We start from the raw sequence: 25655 nt of genomic DNA, 5'->3' as shown, positions 1-25655 counted from the left end.
AACAGCGTTTTTTCTTGCACATGATTGGATGATAAAATCAACAGAGCTTCCCCTAATTTCAGAGCTTCCCCTCAGATCTAAAGCTATCTACAGTGAGTGCACTTACAAGTACACTTGCAGTGCAGAGTGGATTTGCCTTTAGTAAATCAACCCTTTAGTGCACTTAACTGAGACAAGTATACACTATAGAGGGATATGCTTTGTTCATATTTCATGTCTGAGGTTTAAAACCACTTTAAGCTTAGTTAGTTCTAGCCTGGAACTCCACTTTAAGGTAGAACTCACAATGAGCAACTCTGATTTATTGTTGAAGTCTATTTTGGCATGTTTTCTCCCCAACAGAATTCAGTAGGAGCGCCTGAAAAATGCACAAAACAAGCATTTTCTTGTCTAGTAACTAGCTTTCCATTGGCTAAAAATGAAACCAATTGAATGTACAAATGCTCAAAAAGCCACCCAAAAAACAACCAAAGACGATCAACTAAAATATCAATGTGACCTCCCTGTGCATAGAGGGGCACACGTTGTGCTGTATGATTACAAGTGGCGCTGTCATTCAGAGTATCAACTGTGTTATATCCCCACCCTGTGCTCACTAATATACTATAATAAACGAATAAGCAGCCATATGTAAAGACCCATAACAATAATATACCAACATGATATGCCAAATATGTAATACATCCAGTTTACAGCATTACTTTTAATTCTGTGCAAACAAGTGCACTCTGCATCCATGCCTTACAACTATTCAGCCCTGCTACAGGCATACCTCCTATACACTTCTATAGTGTGAAACGCATCAATCTACCTGCATTTCCCTTACCTGTGCCCATCCAGTGTTTTTATTACATGTATGCTTCAATAGGTTTTCTACTTTACATCTTGTGTGGGTGTGCTGCCGATCCAAAGTTTCTCTGTACCAGGCATACCTCCCCCTCACTCCTCCAACACCGGGTGCAGTCCTCCAGCAGTAGGTGGCTGCTCCATAAAGTTCACTCTCAAACAATAAGAAAACGGAAGCTGCTCTCCATTAAAGACTCTTGTATATTTATAGAAGAATTCCATGCACAAGCTGATCCATTTGTCCCACAAGCCTAACGCGTTTCACTCCATCTACATATAAGCTCTGGGTGGAGTGAAACACATTAGGGCTTTTGGGAAAGGTAGGTCAGTTTGTGCATTGAATACTTCAATAAGCATACAAAGGCTTTAAAAAGAAGAGCGGTTTCGTTTTACTTGTTGCTTGAAAGTGCTCTATAAATGGGAATTCCCATACAATACAAAATGCCAGAAAGCCACCTCACCTCAAACTTCCAGTATGAGATTCTCTGAAGTTAAAACTCATAGATAACAAGCAATTCTGATTTATTGTTGGTAATGGAAATGATGAGATCATGATCAGTAATTTTTCGTTTCCAGGAAAAGAAGCCTCCCAGCTCTGTATGTCTTGCCTGTACACCATCATGTAGGAAAATACTTGGAAGGTTTTCAGGTACACTGCATGACAACATTAAAATCTTGTACAGAGTAATGCCGCGTACACACGGGCGGACTGTATGGTGTACTTAGTCCGTCATACAATCCGACGGACAGTCCGTCATACTTTCGACTGAACGGACTTGACCACACACGGATGCACAAACAGTCCGTCGAAAGCTTGCGTGATGACGTGTACAGCACGTACGACGGGACTAGAAATAGGAAGTCCAAGACACAGCAAAGCACCCTTCCGCCGTGTAAATCCTTTCTGAGCATGCGCCATTCTTAGTCCGTCCAACTAGCCTACTGACGAGCGGATTGTCTGCTGTAACCAAAGTACGACGGACAGAATTTCGAAAAATCCGAAATACTTAGTACGCCAGACTGCACGCTGAAAAAGTCCGCTGAAGCCCACACACGAGCGGACTGTCCGCTGAAATGGGTTTCGACGGACTAAGTACGCCATACAGTCCGCCCGTGTGTACGCGGCATAAGGCTTTGCAGTTTTCTTATACACAACTTGACATCCTCCACTTTTATTGACTCCACCATCAAGATGTTTCGTGTGAATGGACTTTCTGCTGCCACAGCTAATGCTAAGTTGACTCAGTTGCATTATGGATTCACTGTACTCTAAAGTAAATTAACATGTGGATGATCCAGAGGCAAACAACCTTTTAATGACCTTGGAGGAGAGTGGAAACTGGGACTTTTATTATGTAGATCTCCAAAAATTGACAGATGATTTAATCCGAAATGTCAGGTTTGGGTGGGCAGCCTGTGTACACGAGTGTGTGTTTTGTTGCTGACAGTCCTTTGTGAAGCTTTTATTAAGGATCTAGAATGCAGAATTTAATTTGGATTGTATAGTACCATGTACTGTACTTGCATTCAGTGTTGTTTTGTTCATACATTGCACTGTTTTTAAAAATGTAGCAGGAATTTTTCTTACTTGTTCAAACTGCTGTTATTAGTCTATTCAAGGGAATGCAATGTAAATGTAGCATTAGTAGTCTACAGCAGTGGTCTTTAAACTGCGGGCCTTTGCTTGCCTTTATCTGACCTTAAGGCTGGGTTCACACTGCTGCAGCTAGGAGAACCGGATGTGATTCGCACCGCACTGCAGTGCAAATCACATTTGATCTCTGTGCGATGCGAGTTCAGCCATACAGATAGTATAGCTGAATTCGCATCGCACCCGCCCCAAACTCGCACAGGACCCTTTTTTTGGTCCGCAGCAGAATCGGATCGCATGGGTGTTCACACCATGCGATCCGATTCCTGTCCGAGTTTGCAGATCGCACTGCGATATGCGAACTGATCTGGGGGTGTCATTAATGTTTCACTGACACTCCCAGCAGTTCGCATAGGGCAGTGTGAACTGCCGCCGGGAGGTATGCGATGCGGGAACCCGCCGCGGATTCGCGGCGCTCCTGCATTGCTGCAGTGTGAACCCAGCCTAAGGGCACTTTTCCTCCCACTGATGAAAGACATTATTCCTCTCACTGACACCAACAATGGAGCAGATTTTCTGTTACTGACATCATCAATGGGGAACTATTTCTCCCATTGACACCAACAATGGGGTACTATTCCTCATACTGACACCAACGATGGGGCACTACTACTCCCACTGACACCAATGATGGGCACTATTCCTTCCACTGACACCAATGATGGTGTCAGCTATGTGTAAGCACTGATTCCAGTGCGAAACGTGTTAGATTTTTTGTACCCTTTTCCTTGCTGTGGATTATTTGATGTGACCTCCGATTTTTAATAAAAATACAGGATTTTAAGCCTTTTTCCGGTGTGCGGCTATCCAGAGTTTTTTGCCATTGCCTGACACCAATGATGGGGCACTATTTATCTTACTGACACACCAACAATGGGGTACTATTCCTCACACTGACACCAACAATGAGGCACTATTCCTTCCACTGATATCAATGATGGGGCACTATTCCTCCCAAAGACCCCAACAATGGGGCCAGTGTTCCTCCAATTGACATCAATGATGGGGCATTATTATTCCACTGACACCAACAACGAGGTGCTATTCCTCCCAGTGACACTAATTTTGATGTACTGTTCCTCCCTTTAATGCCAAAGATGCATTGTTTACTCCCAATGATGCCAGGACAATTTCACCTTCCATTGGCCACAGTCTGGCCTCTCTAAAGTCTGAAGGACACTAAACTGGTCCTTTGTTTATAAAGTAACTTGAGGCTGTGTTTGTCTTGAGTCTGTGCTTGATGCACTTGTACACAAGACATTTGGAAGGACTACATGTGAAAAAAATGACTACAATTTATTTATATACAGGCAGTCCCCGAGTTACATTCATTGAACTTACGACTCATACTTACAAATGGAGGGATACATCAGGAAGTGGGAGGAAATCTTATGCCCCATACACACTATCAGATTTTCTGCTGATTTTTTCCTTCAGGTTTACCAAAACCATGTAGTGCAAGGGCCTGCCTGATTGCATACACATTGAAACTCCTAAGGTTTGACCTCATATATATATGGTTTTGGTAAATCTGAAGGAAAAACTCAGCAGAAAACTGATAGTGTGTATGGGGCTTAAAGGGAAGGGAAATTCACTCATTTAAGAGTCATCATGGGAAAAAGGTGTCTTTACTGAAGACTTATCACCAATCCTTGTTTCCACGACAACCCAAAATGTTCAAAATCCAATTGTCACAGGGACAGAAAGTGAGTTGAAATCTTCTGAACAGGTTCACAGACAGCAAAACAAACATTACAGGGGTATTAACTCTTCTCTATACTATACAAAAAAACGTAAAAATTATTTTTTTTGGCTGGAGTTGCACTTAAAATTTTTTACCTGTTCCAACTTACATACAAATTCAATTTAAGAAAAAACCTACAGACCCTATTTTATTTGTAAAACGGGGACTGTCTGTATGTTGTGCTATGTCAAAACTATGTTTAATTGGTCACAGCAAATGTGTTAACTTGGTCAAAGATATTATTATTATTATTGACCAATCTTGATAATTTCAGCTGAATCAGGCAACAGTCTCATACCTGTAGCAGCAGGAATGACCAAGGCTGACCAATCTTGGAAGAACGTTCAACTGGAGGGGGTCTAAAAATGGAATCCCATTGCTAGTCTTTGAGTTAAGCAGGCACTAAAAGCTGTCTGTCCTCCCCTCCCATCTCCATCACTTATATGTGTATACTCAGATGAGCTGCATTTACATGTTTAGAGACCCTTCTTAATAGACATTCGTTCAAATGATTGGATCATGCTTGTAGGATCAATCAACTGCCTTAGGCCATCTTCAAACATCTCAGTTTGTTTTCTTATCCCGATGATATGCTCAAGTCATTTGTAGAGATGCATACCAGAAGCTTTGTGCCTTCAATGTAATAATATTCAGTAAGAGGTTAAAAGGTAGAAAGGCCTCAGGTAAGGATAGCAAGGCTCTGACTGCTATGTAACCTGGAAACGGTCCAGAATATGATATCATTACCTACACAAACACAAGGCAGCATAGCAAACATGCTTCAGACTCCAGTACATCCCTTCTCCACACGTGAACAACATCGAAAGGCTGATGATCCTTCACATATGCATTGCCGTCTATTTTGCTGCATCTTCCAGCACAGGAAAGAAAATTACGGTCTTGAGAAAATCCATTCTTTACAAAAAGTCTGTTCTCTCCAACCCCTTACCTACCTTTGTGTGCATTCACAAAAGCCCTTCGTGTATTATTTGGGGTGTGTTGACCTGCAGTTATTCATTGACCGCCATTCAAATGGAGTCTTTCAAAGCCACAAAGCACTACATCTAAAATACATATCAACACAATGTGCACCTAACGCATGTATCCTGTTTTGATTGAGCCCTTAGAGAGATGTATCTAATTAACAGAAGGCAAGAATAAATGTCCGGGATACAAGACAGAAATGACTGGTCAAATAAATTATCCGTATCAACACATTAGGAAACCGGTGACCAGGTTTTATCACAATATCATTTGTACTGTTTACACTGTAGTTCCTCCGATGTTAGTTTCATCTAGTACAAAGTAAAATGACAACAGAGCATTCCCATAGGGAGAGGTCCACATACACGCATAGCATGGTAACTCATTTAACTGCATTCACAAAACAAGCATTTTCTTCCCCTATGCAAGCATACTTTGTATCAGCGCATTTACTGCACTGCAGCACTGCAATGTTTTGCATTTGTTTCATTAAAACACCGTAGCAGTGCGCCTAGGTTATATACATAGGGGCTGCTGAACTGCCAGGATCCTTTGGGCTTTAATGCAGGCAGTTGCCTATAAAAAAATGGGCTACAGTATTGTCCTTCTAAAGAATGAAGCAAACACAACTAACATGAGCTTCAAATGAAATATTGTCTGTCATTGCAAAAGCGCAGAATTTTTCCTGCTCAAGATATTTCATATGCGGTGTGCTCCATTTAGAAACAATTGATTTACTAAAACTAGAGGGTGCAAAATCTGGTACAGCTCTGCATGGAAGCCAATCAACTTCTAACTTCAGCTTGTTCAATTAAAATTGACACTAAAACCTGGAAGCTGATTGGTTTCTATGCAGTGCTGAATTCGATTTTGCACTCTCCACTTCTAGTAAATTCCCACAGTGGGTCCAAGGGAGATTGGAGCATCCATGTATACATTCTTCTGGAGTTAATAACACCTCTTTTATTTGCCATATAGACCATAATCTGAAACATACATCCAAGTGGCACCAAAACATATGGTCAGGTTGTTCAGCGAAAAATAGAGATATTTATACGAAAACTGAACATGAGAGATAAAGTGCATTGTATGACTTCATATTCATATCCATGTCATGTGGAGTAATTTTGTCAATTTTTTATTTATTTTTTTACAAATTTTACCTTTTTTACAAATGATACCAATTTAGTAACTTTTGGAACTTGACAAATCAGCACTGATGCTACTAATTTTAAGAATTGCAATACATATGTAGCTTCTCTTATCCAGATTATTGCAGAAAAATTTGTGATCTTCTAGCCTGATGATGAAGCAGATACCAAACAGGTCTATCTTTTGATTGCAATGATAAGGGCCCATTAACACCACTTGGATTAGGCTACTACTGAATCCAGGGACACCCAGTCCACTTGCGCTTTTTAAAAAAAATTCAGAAATGCATGTCACATTTTTTTCCCAGTAAAAGTTTCCTTTAAAGTTTATCTCCAGGCAAAACCTTTTAGTTTTAGTTTTGTATAGAGTGGGAAAAGGGTTATATGACCTGTCAAGTACTTATTACGGTCTGTATTCCTATTGGGGAGATTCACCATTATAATAGTCCTTGTGACCATTGTAAGTGAGAAAAAGGTAATGGAAAATCCAAAATGTTATAGTTGTCCTGAGAACAAGGGTAGGGGAAATCTTCCAACTGGGACATCATCTCTGGGAACAACTCTCTAAAAGCAGATTCCCCTAACTTTACCCTACAACTTTTTGTTGCATATCTGGGACAGGAAGAGATGGAGAATTTTCTTATGGTACACAGACAAAAAAATAACCTGGCAGGGTTTTGTAACACTTCCCTACTCTATCCAAAACTAAAAAAGTTTGGGCTATACATACACCTTTACAGAAAGAGTAGACATTACAGGCACTAATATAGTGCTGTCAATTTACGCAGCTCTTAAATACATATTGTACATTCACACAAGTCCCTGCCATCAAGGAGCTTACAATCTAAGGTCCTTAACTCGCATTCCTACATACACATACTAGGGTCAATTTGCCTACCAGTATGTCTCTGGAGTGTGGGATGAAACCCACGCAGGAACAGGGAGAACATGCAGACTACAGGTAGTGTCGTGGTTGGGATTTGAACCAGCGACCCTAGTGCTGCTAGGTGGAAGTGCTTACCATTTAGACCTGAACGTAGCGTCTTTGAGCACTTTTATGGCATTTTTCCACGCATCTTATTGCGAGTTTTTGCGTGACTTGCGCATTTGTATGCAGTGTTTTTGGACTTTGGCCTTTATTTTTTAGCCAACAGAGAAATCTATTATCTGTTGCATCATTTGTTGTTAGGTATTTCAGCTTTTCCATTATCTTTTATTTCTTCTTTTATTATTATTATTAATTTATTATAATGTTTTTTTTTCGTTAGAATAAACTCAGTTTAGGTTAGGATTAGGAGTTGGGATTAGGGTTATTTATTATTATTTTATTTATTTTTATTTTATTTTATTTATTGTTATATGAATACTAATAAATGAATAAATACATGTAAAATACACAATAAAAATCATAAATAAAAAATAAAGTAATTCAATAAATTAATACTAAGTAACAATAAATAAATAATTAACCCTTAACTTTAACCCTTACCCCTTAAAAAAATTAAATAATAATAAATAACTAAACACTCTAACCCTAACACAAAATTAATTATTATTATTTTATTATTATTAACCACTTCAATACAGGGCACTTAAACACCTTCCTGCCCAGACCAATTTTGAGCTTTCAGCGCTGTCACACTTTGAATGACAATTGCACGGTCATGCTACACTGTACCCAAATTAAATTTTTATAATTTTTTTCCCACAAATAGAGCTTTCTTTTGGTGGTATTTGATCACCTCTATGGTTTTTATTTTTTGCGCTACAAATAAAAAAATACCGAAAATTTTGAAAAAAAATGTTTTTTTTGTTTCAGTTTCAAAACTTTGTAAATAAGTACGTTTTCTCCTTCACTGATGGGCACTGATGGGGCTACACTGATGGGCACTGATAAGGCGGCACTGATGGGCACCAATGTGGCACCAATGAAGTGGCACTGATGAGGTGGCATTGATGGACACTGATATGTGGCACTGATAGGCGGCACTGATAGGCGGCACTGATGGGCGACACGGATGGGCGACACTGATGGGCAAGACGGACGGACACTGATAGCTGGAATGGATTGGCATGGATGGGCGGCACAGATGGGCATGGATAGGCGGCACAGATGGGCATGGATAGGCGGCACAGATGGGCATGGGTGGGCACTGATAGGCGGCACAGGTGGGCACTCATAGGCGGCACAGGTGGGCACTCATAGGCGGCATTGGTGTTATACTATAGTAAAGGATGCCAATCAGTGCCAAACAATAATGCATGCCAATCAGTGATGCCCATTGTGGGCACTGATGGGCACTGATTGGCATCCATTATGGGCACTGATTGGCATCCATTGTGCTGACTGGCATCCCTGGTGGTCTAGGGAGGATTACCTTTTCCCTGGTGGTCTGGTGGCGTCCCTGGTGGTCCAGTGTGGGCATCCTCGGGGGGGCTGTGCTGATAATCGATCAGCATAGACCCCCCCTGTCAGAGGAGCAGCCGATCGGCTCTCCTCTACTCGCGTCTGATCACCGGCTCTTCCCATTTACACTGTGATCAGCCGTGATTGGACACGGCTGATCACGTGGTAAAGAGTCTCCGTTGGAGACTCTTTACCGAGATCGTAGTTGCCGGGTGTCAGACTGACACCCTGCAACAACGATCGCCGCGATGCGTGCCCCCGGGGGCGCGCAGCGGCTCATAATCCTGATCACGTCATATGACGTCCAGTCAGGATTATGAAACCACTTTGCAGCTGTCAATTGCCTATAGGGCGGGCGGCAAGTGGTTAATAATGGATTTTTTTGTTTGAGTTTTGGTGTTTATTGTTATATTATTATTATTATTATTCAGGATTTATATAGTGCCAACTGTTTGCGCAACACTTTACAACATGAGGGCAGACAGTACAGTTACAATTCACTTCAATACAGGAGGAATGAGAGGGCCCTGCTCGATAGAGCTTACAATCTAGGAGGGAGAGTCAAGTGATACAAAATGTAATAGCTGTGGAGGGGTGATCTGATGGAGAAATTAAAAGTTCAGTTGTTAGGTGGGGGCTGGATAGACTTCTCTGAAGAGGAGGGTTTTCAGGGAGTGTTTAACCACTTTCAGACCGGACCATTTTGCTGGTAAATGACTAGAGGTCTTTTTACACTTTGGCACTGCGCTGCTTTAACTGGTAATTGCGCGGTCATGCAATGTTGTACCCAAACGTCCTTTTCTTCCCACAAATAGAGCTTTCTTTTAAAGGTATTTGACTGACTCTGCGATTTTTATTTTTTGCGATATAAACGTAAAAAGACCGCAAATTTTGAAAAAAAAATGATATTTTCTACTTTTTGTTATTAGAAAAATCCAATAAACTCAATTTTAGTCATACATTTAGGCCAAAATGTATTCAGCCACATGTCTTTGGTAAAAAAAAAGTCAATAACTGTATATTTATTGGTTTGCGCAAAAGTTGTCACATCTACAAACTAAGGTAAGTTTTCTGGAATTTACGCAGCTTTTAGTTTACGACTGCCTATCTCATTTCTTGAGGTGCTAAAATGGCAGGGCAGTACAAAACCCCCCCAAATGACCCCATTTTGGAAAGTAGACCCCCTAAGGAAATTGATAAGTGGCATGTTGAGCCCATTGAATATTTTTTTTTTTTTGCCTCAAGCGATTGAATAATGACAAAAAAAAATTTTTTTTTTTACACAAAGTTGTCATTAAATGATATATTGCTCACACATGCTATGGGCATATGTGAAATGACACCCCAAAATAAATTCTGCTGCTTCTCCTGAGTACGGGGATACCACATATGTGGGACTTTTTGGGAGCCTAGCCGCGTACGGGGCCCCGAAAACCAAGCACCGCCTTCAGGCTTTCTAAGGGCGTACATTTTTGATTTCACTTCTCACTACCTATTACAGTTTTGAAGGCCATAAAATGCCAAGATGGCACAAAACCCCCACAAATGACCCCATTTTAGAAAGTAGACACCCCAAGTTATTTGTTGAGAGGCATGTTGAGTCCATGGAATATTTTATATTTTGCCACAAGTTGCGGGAAAATTACAAACTTTTTTATTTTATTTAATTTTTTCACAAAGTTGTCACTAAATGATATATTGCTCACGCATGCCATGGGCATATGTGAAATGACACCCCAAAATAAATTCTGCTGCTTCTCCTGAGTACGGGGATACCACATATGTGGGACTTTTTGGGAGCCTAGCCGCGTACGGGGCCCCGAAAACCAAGCACCGCCTTCAGGCTTTCTAAGGGCGTTACAGTTTTGAAGGCCATAAAATGCCAAGATGGCACAAACCCCCCCCCCCAAATGACCCCATTTTGGAAAGTAGACACCCCTAAATTTACGGGTACACTAGTGAGACTAGGTAATAAATGGCGGGTGCCCTGAAACTATAAAAAAATAACTAACCAACCAGCGTCACCTGTAACAGTTATATGGTGATCACTGGTGAAAGGGTTAACTAGGGGGCAATCAGGGGGCTTTATGCGGTAGTATATGGGGGTCCCTGGCGCTATAAAAAGCTGCGGCGAACCTAAATACCTACCTGCCTAACTAGCGTCACCTGTGACACTAATACAGCGATCAGAAAAACGATCGCTTATTAGGCTGGGTTCACACTGGAGCGATGCGGGAACGCCACGAATCCGCGGCGGGTTCCCGCATCGCATGCCTCCCGGCGGCAGTTCACACTGCCCTATGCGAACTGCTGGGAGTGTCAGTGAAATGTTAATGACACCCCCAGATCTGTTCGCATATCGCAGTGCGATCTGCAAACTCGGATCGCATGGTGTGAACACCCATGCGATCCGATTCTGCTGCGGACCAAAAAAAGGGTCCCGTGCGAATTTGCGGCGGGTGCGGCGAATGGCTGAACTCGAATCGCAGAGATCGGATGTGATTTGCACTGCAGTGCGGTGCGAATCACATCCGTTCTCATAAACCGCTGCAATGTGAACCCAGCCTTAGTGACACTGGCGACGGGGGGTGATCACAGGGTTAAACCTTTATTGGGGGGGTTAGGGGGGTACATTAGAACTAAAGGGGGCTAACCCTAACTGCCCTAACAGTTATTACAGTCACAAATGACACCAATGCAAAAAAATGCATTGGTGTCACTGTGACTGGGGGGGGCAGGGGTAATTGGGGGGGTGATCGGGGGGTAAAGGGGGGGTGTGAGTGTGCCTGACATGTTCTACTGTGAAGTGTCGTGTTGGTGCAACTCACCGATCCTCTCTCCTCGGTGCCGGAACGAAAAATACCGACACGAGGAGAGATTACATCACTTCCTCTGCCTGTGTTTACATTACAGGAGAGGAAGTGATGTCACGAAGGATTTCCATTCGCCGGGAGCGATCGCGAGGGGGTGGCCATGAATGAATGGCCGCCCCCCTCATCTCGGATCGCTCCCGAACGAATACCGACCGCCGCAGGCACCGGGGGGGGGGGGGCCCGATCGGGCCCCCCACCCGCGGGAAGGCAGGGACTTATATATACGCCCATATGCCTGCCCGTGCCATTCTGTCGAAGTATATCGTCGTGCGGCGGTCGGCAAGTGGGTAAAAGCAAGGAGATAGTTGGACATATTGGCGTAGGGAGTTCCAGAGGATGGGAGAGGCTTGGGAAAAGTCCTGGAGGGGAGCATGGGAGGAGGTGATGAGGGAACTAGAGAGCAGAAAGTCTTGGGAGGGAGGAAGGAAGGGAATGATTAGGTTGATGTCTTGAGACTAGGTTAGTGATGTAGCCGGGGCTGAGTTGTGGATGGCTTTGTAAGTTATTATTAGAATTTTGAATTTAATTTGTTGGGTGAGTGGAAGCCAGTGGAGGGATTGACAGAGAGGGGTAGCAAACACTGAGCAGATGGTAAGGTGGATGAGCCTGGCAACAGCATTCATGATGGACTGAAGGTTGGATAGCCTGTGTAAAGGTAATCCCATGAGGAGGGAGTTGCAGTAATCGAGGAGGGAGATGACTTGGGAGTGAACTAGGAGTTTTGTGGTGTCATTGGTTAGGAAGGGGCGTATTTTGGAGATATTGCGGAGGTTGAGATGGCAAAATTTGGAAAGTGTTTGGATGTGGGGCCGAAAGCATAGTTTAGAGTCCAGGATTACACCTAGAACCTTGGCATGCAGGGGCTGATTGATAGTAGTGCTATTGATTTTGATAGAAAGATCAGGGGCAGAGGCATGTGGGGGAGGAAAAAATCAGTTCTGGATAGATTGAGTTTGAGGAAGTGGTTTGACATCCAGGCTGATATGTCTGTTAGTAAATTAGTAATACGTGAGGAGACTGGAGGCGTGAAATGAGGGGTAGAGAGATAGATATGGATGTCGTCATCATAGAGATAATGATGGAAGCCATGGGAGGCTATTACCTGACCCAGGGAGGAGGTGTAGATGGAGAATAGGAGAGGTCCAAGAACAGAAGCTTGGGGGACCCCAACAGAGAAAGGGAGAGGAGAGGAGGCAGAAGAGTTGTAAGTGACACTAAGGGTGCGGTTGAATAAGTAGGATGAGAACCAGCGAAGAGTCAGTCATGAAGTCATGAGGAGGAGGGGGTGGTCCACTGTGTCAAAGGCAGCAGAGGGGTCTAGGATTAGAGTACAGAATAGAGTCCATAGGATTTAGCTGTTAGTAGATCGTTTGTGAGTTTTAGGAGAGCAGTTTCCGTGGAGTGTTGAGGGCGGAATCCAGACTGAAGAGGATCAAGAAGGTTATTCTTGCTGAGGTGGTCACTCAGTCGGTTGTAGACCAGACTTTCAAGGAGTCTGGATAAAAAGGGGAGCAAGGAGATGGGGCATAGGTTGTTAAGATTGGTGGGGTCTAGTGAGGGCTTTTTAAGAATGGGGGTGGCTAATGCATGTTTTAGAGAGTTTGGGAAGTGTAGAATAGAGCCAGAGGGTGAATGCAGCAATTGTGGGGGAACAGGAGACAGGTGGCAAGGTGGATTATTATTATTAATAATAATAATAATAATAATAATAATGTATTAAATATTTTTTAAGTTTAGAGGTTAATTATTATATATTAATGTATTATTACATATCATTAATTAATTTAACTTTTTACTTTTTACAAAAAAAGCTTCAGAACATGTTTGAGCTTCAGGCAACAGAGTGGAGATGTGAACCATCTCCATAGAGAATCATTGATTTTTTTCTCCTCCAGCATTTTTGAGCTTAAAGCTTCAAGACACTCAGGTGTGAATGCAGCCTTAGACCCCTTTCACACTGAAAGCACCTTTCAGGCATTTTAATGTCAAAAATAGCACCCGTAAAGTGCCTGAAAAGCGCCTCTCAAGCCTCCAAAGTGTGAAAGCCTGAGTGCTTTCAAACTGGGGCGGTGCACTTGCGGGATCGAAAAAAAAAGTCCTGCAAGCAGCATCTTTGGGACAGTGTGGGAGCAGTGTATACACCACTCCTAAACCACCCCTGCCATTGAACTGCTACTGCTAGTGGAGTTAAAAGTGCCCAGCTATCAGCCTAAAAGCAACGCTATAACAGCGGTATAGAGGTGCTAAAACAGGCAGCGCGTTACCGCTAGTGTGGCCTGTGCCACAGTGTGAAAGGGCTCTTAATCACTGTGCTACCCCATTGTTTACTGAAGGCAAATAAAGTGTTCACTTTAAAAGGGAAGTTGCACTTTGCAAGAGAATTATCCCCAGAGTTTAGTGAATGAAGTTAAGCTCTGCTGTCTACCATCATCCAATCACCTGCAAGCAAAAAAAAAAAAAGATATGTTTTTTTCTTTGCACAAAATTGGATCATTTTGGTATAGAAAACTTCCTTGCACAGTGCAACTTCCCTTGTAAACTGAACAGCATATTTGTCTTTAGTAAATCAACCTCATAATCTGAGCACTCCAGCACATTAACAAAATGTTGCTCAGCTTTGTCACGAATTTCCACTATGGCAACTAGGAGCTGCCCAAAACAAACAATGAAACTGACATGGTATACTATCCCATTTGGATGTCTGTGCATAGGAGCCCCAGGTCATAATAGGAAGATCTATCAGTTGCATAAAAAAAGTTATCATTGCTTGTATCTTAAGCAGCCCATAGATTATGCAATTTTCTTTCCTTCCATCATGGGTGGAAGGAAAGAAAATTGCTTGATTCCCCCATTAACACATTTAGTGTTGATGGGGCAATTCCCCCCCCAAATGTTGTGTTCTGCCAGCGGGGAGCCTTCCCTATCAGCAGAATGCATATATATGTATATATATAAATATATAAAACTCTTCTGGGAAGGCTGTCTACAAGGTTTAGGAGGGTGTCTATGGGAATGTTTAACCATTCTTCCAGAAGTGCATTTGTGAGGTCAGGCACTGATGTTGGACAAGGGGGCCTGGCTCGCAGTCTCTGCTCTAATTCATCCCAAAGCTGTTCTATCAGGTTGCAGGCCAGTCAAGTTCCTCCATCCCAAACTCACAAATCCACACTATGCTGCTAAAAGTATTGGGCCACTCCTCCAAATGATTTTGGTGGAGAGGGGATTATGGCGTGGGGTTGTTTTTCAGGGGTTGGGCTTGGCCCGAGGAAAGAAGAAAATCCTGGACGGCCGCACACCATGGAAGGCATCTTTATTGATATGAAATAATAAAATCCAAATACAGTCACCTCATAAATAGGGAGAGAACAGGGCAGCTAGCTAATGCGTTTCACGCCCTATCATGGCACGCATTCATAGCTAAATGGGCTTGGCCCCTTAGTTCCAGTGAAGGGAATTCTTAAGGCATCAGCATACCAAGATATTTTGGACAATTTCATACTCCCAACTTTGTGGGAACAGTTTGGGGATGGCCCCTTCTTGTTCCAACATGACTGCGCACCAGTGCACAAAGCAAGGTCCATAAAGACATGGATAAGCAAGTTTGGGGTGGAGGAACTTGACTGGCCTGCACCAAGTCCTGACCTCAACCCAATAGAACACCTTTAGGATGAATAAGAGCGAAGACTGTGAGCCAGGACTTCTTGTCCAACATTAGTGCCTGACTTCATAAATGCGCTTCTGGAAGAATGACCAAACATTGCCATAGACACACTCCTAAACCTTGTAGACAGCATTCCCTGAAAAGTTTAAAATGCTATAGCTGCAAAAGGTGAGCCAACTCAATATTGAACCCTGCGTACTAAGACTGGGATGCCATTAAGGTTCATGTGCGTGTAAAGACAGGTGTCCCAATACTTTTGACAATATAGTGTACATGTGCATGGCTAGCTTTACACTACCTGATCACAGCTAGAAATGCTTAGATCAGTGCCAGAGTATTCTGCATTAACCAGATGTGCGTATATTCATATGGTGTGTTAATTCATACGTTAACAGATTTCCCCAGACTATCACACGATCTAATGACTGAGGCTTACATATGCATCCAAGACCAATATATGTATAATTAACATTGTACAGAGATACAAAATATACGAGTCACCAACAACTATCTCATCACGTTTTTCTTATCAAATGGAACTAAAACTTAGGCCAGTGTCAGAGCATAAAGAATCTTACGTAAATGTACTCTTGTAATGACATGTCTTAGGAGTATCTTAATTACATAAGATTTTGCTTTATTATATGCATTGCTACACCTGTGCTGAGTGACACTTAGCAGGAAATGACTAAGTAGATTTACCACACAATGTCAAAATTGTGCATTGGAGTAATTGAATAGTGTTAATGTAATTGCCTATAAGTCTGCGATAGAAACTATAAAAAGGTCAGTGATTTCAACGTAGTTTTGTAAAATCTGCAGTGTTACCCAACTCTCATCAGCTACAAAGCATTTACTGTATAACGTAACATATCCTAATAGACAGCACCGTAATAATTACATCACAGTGGTTTTCTGGAAAAAATCTTCTTCTTCTGGCAGTACATTCTTTGTGACCTACTGTATATATGCTCAGTGGCCAGAAAAAACAGAAACACCTATATTGCCGCATACAACTGCTCTGACCCTGATCAGCTGTTATGGCAATGCCTCACTGAGGACTCTTTAGCGTGCCAGTACAAAAGCGGGCCGCACAGACATCTGTGCTTCCTGCAACTCCCCAAGGTTGATAGGTGGAATTTGTTCTAAATACATAATGTCATATCATTGTAGAAGTACAGCTGGAACCGGCATTCATAGGACTCCTGATTACATTTTTCCAGTAATCACCAGACCAGCCATTCTCAGCTAGGCTGCTGTGAAACCCTAATGTTCCTCCAGAACTTACTAGGGTTTCCCTGAGCTGTGGCTGCTTGACCTCCCATCCAGCAGTATTACACCACTGACCTTTTTAACTGTCTGTAAGGGTGGCAATCTAACCACCAATGTAAGGGAGGATCTCTTTCCACTTACTACCAATATAAGGGACATTTTTCCATCTGACAATCAATGCAAGGGACAGTCTTCCAAATTACCCCAATTAATTAATTTTAGCTGGGCTTCCCTGTCGGTGCCAGAAGAGGAAATTGGAATTTGTGGCCAATGGGGGGAAAAGAAGCAATCCCAAATAAAGGAGACAGGGTGTCCAGCCTAGAGGAGAGGAGGCCCTTATCTATATAAGCATTTCATATCTGTAATGTGGCATGAACTATGAGGGGCATAAGGTCTTTGAGCTAGATCAGCCCAGGGCAAGGAGGTGACCTCAGGGAAGAGGTGATCAGTTCACAACCGAGTCCACAATGTGGTAGAAGTACTATGAAACCAATCGACCAACCTAATCAGAGAATAATGGAAATAAAGCAGTGGCTGGGGCAAGGCAACCCCACTCCTATTTTAGGTAGCAACAGGACTGTTTGAGGGATCCTGGGTTTCTTGCAGTGTCATGAAAAAGGCCCAAATTGCCTTATTAAGGGAAGAAAAGAAACCTAGAGGTGGTTGAGCAGTAATTGCTTGGAAGATATACATTAGTTTCTGTAGGATGTCCATTCTTTAACCTTATTGTAAGGGTTCCACTGTGGTAAAACGCTTAAGAAATGATGCACTAGACCAGTGATGGCGAACCTTGGCACCCCAGATGTTTTGGAACTACATTTCCCATGATGCTCTTGCACTCTGCAGTGTAGTTGAGCATCATGGGAAATGTAGTTTCAAAACATCTGGGGTGCCAAGGTTCGCCATCACTGCACTAGACTATTACTAATGTTCCTTAACTGCAAAACATTTTACAGTTTATCAGGAATATGGGATGCGCCCTGTATGGTCACCTTCCTTTGCATCCCGCACAGCCAAGAGTCTGATGCATTATGTGTTCTGTATTGGCTGTTGTACTCACAAATGTATTATGATGTTAACTGTTGTATGTTTATTCACAGCCCCACATGTTAAATAGCAAATATGTGGTTGGGAGTAATAGTAAAACATGATCATCTCACAAAATTAATATTTAAACTGAAACCTCACATACAGCCAAAACATTTCAGGGTAATTGGACTCCCCCATTTCAAGGCTTGAGAAATAATATGCAACAGAATCAGGAAGAAATGCATTTTATAGCCTGATTTAGGGCTAGTTTAGGGTTGACGGTCAGCATGACCTGACTGCAGCGAACCTCTAAGTGGGGTTGGATTTTCCGATGGAAAATGTTCGATGTGAGCTTTTTGTCGGAAATTCCGACTGTGTGTAGGCTTCATCAGAATTTTGATCACACAAAATTTGAGATCTGGATCTCAAATTTTCCGACAACAAAATCCGTTGTCGGAAATTCCGATTGTGTATACACAATTCCGACGCACAAAGTTTGATGCATGCTCAGAATCAAGCAGAGCCGCACTGGCTATTGAACTTAAATTTTCTCGGCTTGTCGAGTGTGTTGTATGTCACCATGTTCTTGACATTCTCAATTTCTGACCAACTTTGTGTGACCGTGTGTATGCAAGAGAAGTCTGAGCCAACATCCGCCCGAAAAAATGCATGGATTTTGTTGTCGGAATGTCCGATCAATGTCCAATCGTGTGTATGCAGCATAATGCCCCGTACACACAGTCGAACATTCCGACCACAAAATTTGTCTAATTTTTTCTGACAGATTTTGTCCGAAACTTGTCTTGCATGTTGGTCTCACAAAGTTGTCGGAAAATCCGATCGTTCGGAACGAGGTGACATAGAAAACATACGAGGGGACTATGTAGAGGCCAGTAGCCAATAGCTTTCATCTCAAAAAATTTTCTGAGCATGCGTGCCACTTTGTGCGTCAGAAATTCTCTACACACGATCGGAAAAAGTCCGATCGGATTTTGTTGTTGGAAAATTTTAGATCCTGCTCTCAAACTTTTTGCCCCATACACACGGTTGGAATTTCAGACGGAAAAAGTCCGATAGAGCCCACACACAATCAGATTTTCTGAAATCCATCTGTTTATTTTCTCATCAGCAATCAACAGAAATAAAATTAAGATTCCTTAATATGTACAACTGACACAAGAAAAAAATTGCAGGAGAGTCTTACTACCTACATGTCTGGTATAGGTGACCATGTCTGTTCCCTTGTGTCTGCACCATCCCTAGATTAAAAGCCCTTTGGCAGCTAGGTAAGTGCCATGCAAGTTTCAAATGTTCCAAATAGTGTAGCTTTCCTTCCACCCTGCTATATAATCTAGTCAGCTACTGTATAAACATTAACACCTACCTCCTATAAAGATTACCAGTAGCTAATAGCTATGGTAAGTCACTATAATATACTGTATAGCAACTCCTTATTAAGAAGAAGATTTCCTAATATTTAATTGCCATATGCATCATTGCAAGCTTGAAAGCCCTCAGGGATTTCTAGTATATACAGTATATATATTAGATTGTGATCACCCAAACGTTCGCAGGAAAGTCTTACTACCTAGCTCCTAATTATAGCTGACCATCTCAGTCTCCCTTGCATCTGCACCATCCCTACTACCCAGATTAGAAGCCCCATGGCAGCTCGGTAATAGTCCTGCAATTTCCACTCAACTGGTGTGGTTTTCCTTTCAGCCTGGTTACTTACAACCTGCCTGGCTCCCTGCAAATGTCTACACTACGCCTCTCCCAACATGGGGTCTCCTTATACAGTGGAGAGCTCCTCACTCTTCACTCTACTAACCCCCCGTCAGCTGACTTTCTTCTTCAGACACTTTCAGCCTCCCGACATGGCATTTGTCTCTCTATAGCTGAGAACTCAGGTGAGAGGTCCACTGTGATAATAGGAAAGTCAAAACTAAAAGTGGTGCCCCCCTGAGTTGTGGAACTCTGGCTGTCTGCATACCGGCAGCAGTGCGATTCGCCTCCTGGCCCAGTCTGCCCCATAAGACTGACGCTACACTAAAAGTGAACTGTAAGCTAGCGGGCACTCTTTTCGCTCCCCCACAAAGTGCCTCCCTAGGCCTGGGCCTTGTTGGTCTAGGCCAAGATTCAACTCTACCTTTTAAATAGCGGATTTTATGATTATGAGTTGTTCTGATCTATTCATAGTACACTTTAAGATTTCTGCCTAGGGCTTATTTGCACTTATGCGTGTGCCGATCACCATAGGCTGCGCTGAGCAAGCTCACAGATTTTCAGTGGATCCTCAACCCAAGTCCATAGGCCAAAAAAATGACATGTCTAATTTTTTTCCAGAACACTGCAAGCTATGTTTGAGTACTTCATGAATGAATGTTGGGATGCCATTGAAAATGAGTAATAATGCATCACATGTACATTCACACTATGCTAAGCAAGTTATCACAGCTCTGTAAGCTCTATTTTTGCCTAAATGCCCAACAACTTTGCAATGTGCAATCCTGCACTCCAGGCAACAGCAATCACAATTTTTCAAAGTCTAGTAGATCCGATTTTAAGCCCATTTTCAATCCTATTTTCAATAATCAATTTAAATAAATGTACAACTGGGACTGCTGTTGCATACCTCTTTTCATGTAGATCCACATAAGCAAATGGGAAGAGAATGTCCAATTTTATTGCATTTGCAGGGTTCCTGTTAAGCAAATGTAGTCATTGAGATTCTCAATTTAAGACCTAGAGCATAGGAATCTCTCAGATGAATGAGAATCTCTCAATCATTCTAGAACTCTCAGAATAAATCCCTTTGTGGCTTTTTCACTGAAAAATGTATGTGCAGATATGTAAACTCTAGGAAAAAATAACCTAAAGAAAATATGATCAGAACAATATTCCCCTGTTTGCTATATGAAAAAGTATCTGAATTACATTGGGTATAGGTTTCATATTCAGGCAGTAATTTACTGCATATCCTATACATGAACAGAAAGAGCAGCTGTGATAAAATAAGTCAAATTCATCAGGGAGGCACCTCTTCTGCTCATAAATGACTCACTGCTACTCTATCATCATGCTAACATCGAAATATGTCAAAACAAGCATAGGAATAGGAAACAATATATAATGTGTATAAAGTCTTCTGCTGCAGCTGAAGCTCACTGTCATGCTTTTTCAGCCATCTGAACTAGCTAATCGGGAATAACAAGTTAAAAAATTCAAAATACAACACATCTAAAAACGCAATTTACTCTTTAAACAATGCACACGCCATTGGTTACAATAAGTAACAAACATTCCCAATAAAAAATATTTTTAATGGGAATAAATCAATTTACTGTAAAATTTTGCTTAAAAAATATTATGATATGATATTTTATGGATCAACAATCAGAACAAAACAGAATAAAAGCTAAAGGAAATGATCTTTATAATCCTATTTGGAATGAAATAAAAGGGGCTAATTTACTAAAACTGGACAGTGCAAAATTTGGTGTAGCTCTGCATAGAAGCCAATGACCAAAAACCTGGAAGCCGATTCGTTTCTATGCAAAGCTGCACCAGATTTTGCACTCCATGTATAGTAAATCAACCCCATAATCTTACATTTTTTGCTTCAATCAAAGGGATATTTTTCACCTTACTGGTATATCTCATATTGTGCGATCACCAAATTTTACCTATCATGCTTTATTGAATTAGAGCCCATCTCCCACCAAAACATTATTTTTAGTATTGACTAAGGGTTAGAACTTCTCTCAGCCCTTTTATTTTGCTAACAACCTCACACATTTTCTAACCCTCCCCCATTCTACTACAAGAAGCTGTTTTTGGTACTGCCTCTGTCCTCATTTGGGGGAATTTCTCCTCAATTCCTGTTTCTCTGAACCCCATCACTGAGACAGGAAGTAAAGAAAAATTACCCCATTATTCAAACCCTCCTCCTCTCTATTGAAAAAAAAAAGTTTTGGTTGGAGTTTGGGCCTATATTTCCCATTGTATCCAATTGCACGTTTTAGAATTGCTTTCTTCCAAGGAAGCTCTCTATAGTTGTCTGGTGTTCAACCTGCAGCCATGGGCCCTTTGGTACTTTATGTGTTTCCCTCAGGCCCCCCAGCTGATGACAATGGGAGCATTTTCTTTTAAAAGGGGCTGTAATACCAAAGATTTCCTCCAATCTTCAATTACATGGCCCAATCTCTAAGGTCTTCTGCAACATATCTCCAGACCCCATTGCCACCTTCAGTATGTTTCTATTCTGTGACTGCAGTATAGTCACAGTCTCTGACAATCTCCTGTAGCATTACAAGTGCTAATTATTATGTGCAGCTCCCAGGGGATGTCAAGGCAGCAGTTGATGCCCGCTATATCTAGTAGGTTGACCACCACCAGTCTACTTCCATATATCATTTTCACAGTAACCCATCATTTAATAGGTTTATTTTACACTCAGCAAAGAGCATAGAAAACGCAATGCCAATGTATAAGCAAACCTGAAATAACACACAATTCTTAAAATATTATGTCAGTATGGGTCCTTAATAGTAGAATTTGGCATCGTATTCCCCTAAGGCCATTTTTATTTTATAACTGCTTATGTTCACAGAAGTCAGGCATACCTTTCATTCTTTTAGGTTTGTGGCCTCACCATCTATTCTATATTAAACATACTATACTGCAAAAAAAATGTCATACTATATTATTAATATTTAATATAATTACTATATTACTAGACATTATACTATGGAACTATATGCTATACTTTACTAAATAGAGCAGGGCCCTCTGATCCCTCCTGTATTGAATTGTATTGTAATTGTACGGTCTTCCCCGATGACAGTAAAAAGGCGCTGCGGAAACTGTTGGTGCTATATAATAATAATAATAAATACTATACTATTACTAGATTTTACAAGAGAAGTTAATAACATTACATAGCTCAGTGCATTTTTTGTTTGCATCTTCCCAATTAGAAAAATGTTGGACCTATTTATAGGTCATGTCTGTAGAGAGAATTATCTCAGAAAAGTGTGTTGCCCCCATCAATCACAGAGATGTAGAATAAGAGGAGAATCTCACTGGTTCCAAAGTATCAACACAAACTGTCCAAGATAGTTTTCCCTCTTTAGAAACGTGTATAACTGTTCTTTCTGTAAGAAATCACTATATAGTTTTCAAACAAAAACACTTTAACTGTGAAAATTTACAATGCTACTAAAGCTTTATTACCCGAGCAAACGATGAATGTGGTTTTCAAAGGAATTTATCAGGCGCCAAAGTCCTTATCACAAGTCTATATTTGAATCCCTGCATGCCAATGACATTAACCATTGCCTCTGCATACATTTTTCACATTCTTCTCAGGGATCTGTTCTTTTAAGGGTATCTTATACGTGTGCAGCAAATATATCCTCCACTACCATTAGATAAAAAAATAAATAACATCATTGAAAAGTCATCACAACTTTCCTCTAAAAATGGAAAACATATGGTATAAATTATTAATCATATTCTTAACCACTTAAAAAGTGGATTTTCCAGGTTATTAACTATGTTTTTGATTTAAGAAACACTGCCAACTGCTAACCTTGTAGCAAGTGACAGCGTGTACTGCGTCCAAGCTATGTAAACCAATCAGGGCAGAAATCAAGGAGTGTTCACTCTTATCACTCTACTAGGCATACATACCATTATGTAGCCTCACATCGAAACTGCATAGTTTCACTCTTCGCTGCAACACCAATATCCAGTAACAATCATCGTGAGAACTCTACGAAACAGCTTCCACCATGCACTGTAGAAATCCTTTAATGAGAAAGCCTGACAACTAGAAAATGTTCACAGATGAGCTCAATCTTACTAGATCACATCATCAACCTGTTCCTTTTCCATGCACCACCCCTACCCTCAGGCAGGTTAATGGTTACACACAGCCAAGGAGAAGAAGGTTATAGTCCACCCACACACACATACACCTGTATTTCAAGTCACTCAGCCTGTACCAGTATCCGCCCAAGCATAAGTCTTGTAGTAAAATGGCACTGCTTGTTATCCAAGATTTCCATAGTGAATCCTTTTACAACTATTTTATATATATATATATATATATATATATATATATATATATATATATATATATATATATATATATATATATATATATATTGTAAGGGATCTTCCCGGGGTAGGGTGTGTTTGGACACAGTTCACAGCAGACTTGGAATTTGATAAAGCAGATCTTGGCGTTTATTCGTGGTACAAACAGTCCAGCAAACAAAATATACAGCAACACCGTGCTTTCTAAGTACAACAAAAACAAAAGTCCTAGCCTGGCTGGGCGCTTACTAACAGGTTCTGCTCACCTATCTGACACTTACAAACACAGCGTCTTTCGCCTGGATATCGCAGGGTGAGTTTTAGCTCCAGCAGTGGCTGTGCTTGCAGCTTCCTTCAACACACAGATTGTTCATTCCCTGGCTGAGCAGCAATCACCTGCAGACCCTACAGAGCCTTTAGCTTCCCAGGCTAATTAGGATCCAAGCTCACCTGATCCCAAACCCAGAACTGGATCGGGGGATGTGGAATGACAGGTCCCTCTACCAAACCTACCTGCCATTCCATATAAACCCAGGCCCGGCAAAATTAAATAACAACTCAGCAGCATATCGCTGCTGAGAAACTGATCCATCCTGGATTTACCATCTCACACTGTGTAGCAACCTAGGTGAGATGTACACCCCCTCGATCACTTCTCCAGTGACATGTCTACATATCCCCCCCCTCTTTTTCAGACCGGAGGGCTGAGCCTTTTGTCCCCACAGACAACTTACCCTTGACAATGCGTCAGCATTTGCCTGTAATTTCCCTGGCCTGTGTTCCACAGTGAAATTAAAGTTTTGTAGGGAGAGAAACCATCTAGTCACTCTTGCATTTCTCTCCTTGTTTAACTTCATCCATGTTAGGGGGGCATGGTCTGTCACCAACTTGAATTTCCTGCCTAGCAAGTAATACTTTAAAGATTCTAGGGCCCACTTTACTGCCAAACATTCTCGCTCCACAATGGCATAATTTTTCTCGGCCGGGGTTAGTTTTCTACTCAAGTACGTCACCGGATGCTCCTCACCATTCACTACTTGTGAGAGTACTGCACCTAAGCCTGTGCTAGAGGCATCTGTCTGGACCAGAAATTCTCGCCTGAAATCGGGGGTGACTAACACAGGTGGTTGGCACAAGGCAGACTTAAGGCTTTGGAAAGCCTCCTCGGCCTCTGGGGTCCACGTGACCATTGCTGTCTTTCCGCCCTTTGTCAAGTCAGTTAGCGGAGCAGCAACTGAGGCAAAGTTCGGCACAAATCTACGGTAATAACCCGTAATACCCAGGAAAGCTCTAACCTGTTTCCTTGTCAGGGGTCTAGGCCAATTCTGTATTGCCTCAATTTTATTTAGCTGTGGCCTAACCAATCCTCTTCCAACAATGTAGCCCAGATATTTGTTTTTCTGTAAAAATTCCTGAGCCTCCTGTTTCTGTGACACTGATAGAGTATCACCTACCTTGACTGGAGGGATTGGTTGTGACAAATTATTAACAGTATTTGTCGCCCCCAAGGATTCCCTGTCTTTCCAGGGCTTGATCAAGTTTATGTGATAAACTTGGAAAGGCTTCCTTCTACCTGGTTGGTGCACCTTGTAGTTCACCTCACTGATCTTTTCAACAATTTCATAAGGACCTTGCCACTTCGCCAAGAATTTACTCTCAACAGTGGGGACTAGTATAAGGACCCTATCGCCTGGGTTGAATGTCCTGATTCTTGCGGACCGGTTGTAAATTCTACTTTGGGCCTCTTGAGCTCTCTGGAGGTGTTCCCTTACCAGGGGCATTACAGTGGCTATACGGTCCTGCATTTGTGCTACATGCTCAATAACACTCTTGTATGGGGTGGACTCATTCTCCCATGTCTCTTTTGCAATGTCTAGTAGACCCCTAGGGTGATGACCATAGACCAACTCGAATGGTGAGAACCCTGTGGACGCT

The 25655-nt window shown here is 41.8% G+C and overlaps 1 protein-coding gene across 11 annotated transcripts in view; it reads right to left on the bottom strand.

The window, feature by feature from the left end:
• The window catches only part of TJP1 (tight junction protein 1), a 738699-nt gene that overhangs the window by 201375 nt on the left and 511669 nt on the right, over positions 1 to 25655 (bottom strand). Inside the window, exon 1 of one of the 11 annotated variants that reach the window (XM_077473251.1) lies at positions 23313 to 23506. The exons of the other annotated variants lie outside the window; for them this stretch is intronic. Coding sequence (XP_077329377.1) covers positions 23313 to 23315 — 3 coding nt within the window. The 5' untranslated portion in view covers positions 23316 to 23506. Of the gene's footprint in view, positions 1 to 23312; positions 23507 to 25655 lie in introns of those variants that run through there. 11 annotated transcript variants of the gene reach the window in all.

This window comes from Lithobates pipiens, unplaced genomic scaffold (genome assembly GCF_037356315.1).
Source record: "Lithobates pipiens isolate NorthernLeopardFrog02 unplaced genomic scaffold, aLitPip1_a1.2 Scaffold_8, whole genome shotgun sequence".
NCBI lineage: Eukaryota > Metazoa > Chordata > Amphibia > Anura > Ranidae > Lithobates > Lithobates pipiens.
The sequence above is the reverse complement of the archived record's forward strand: the minus strand, read 5'-3'. Positions and strand labels throughout refer to the sequence as shown.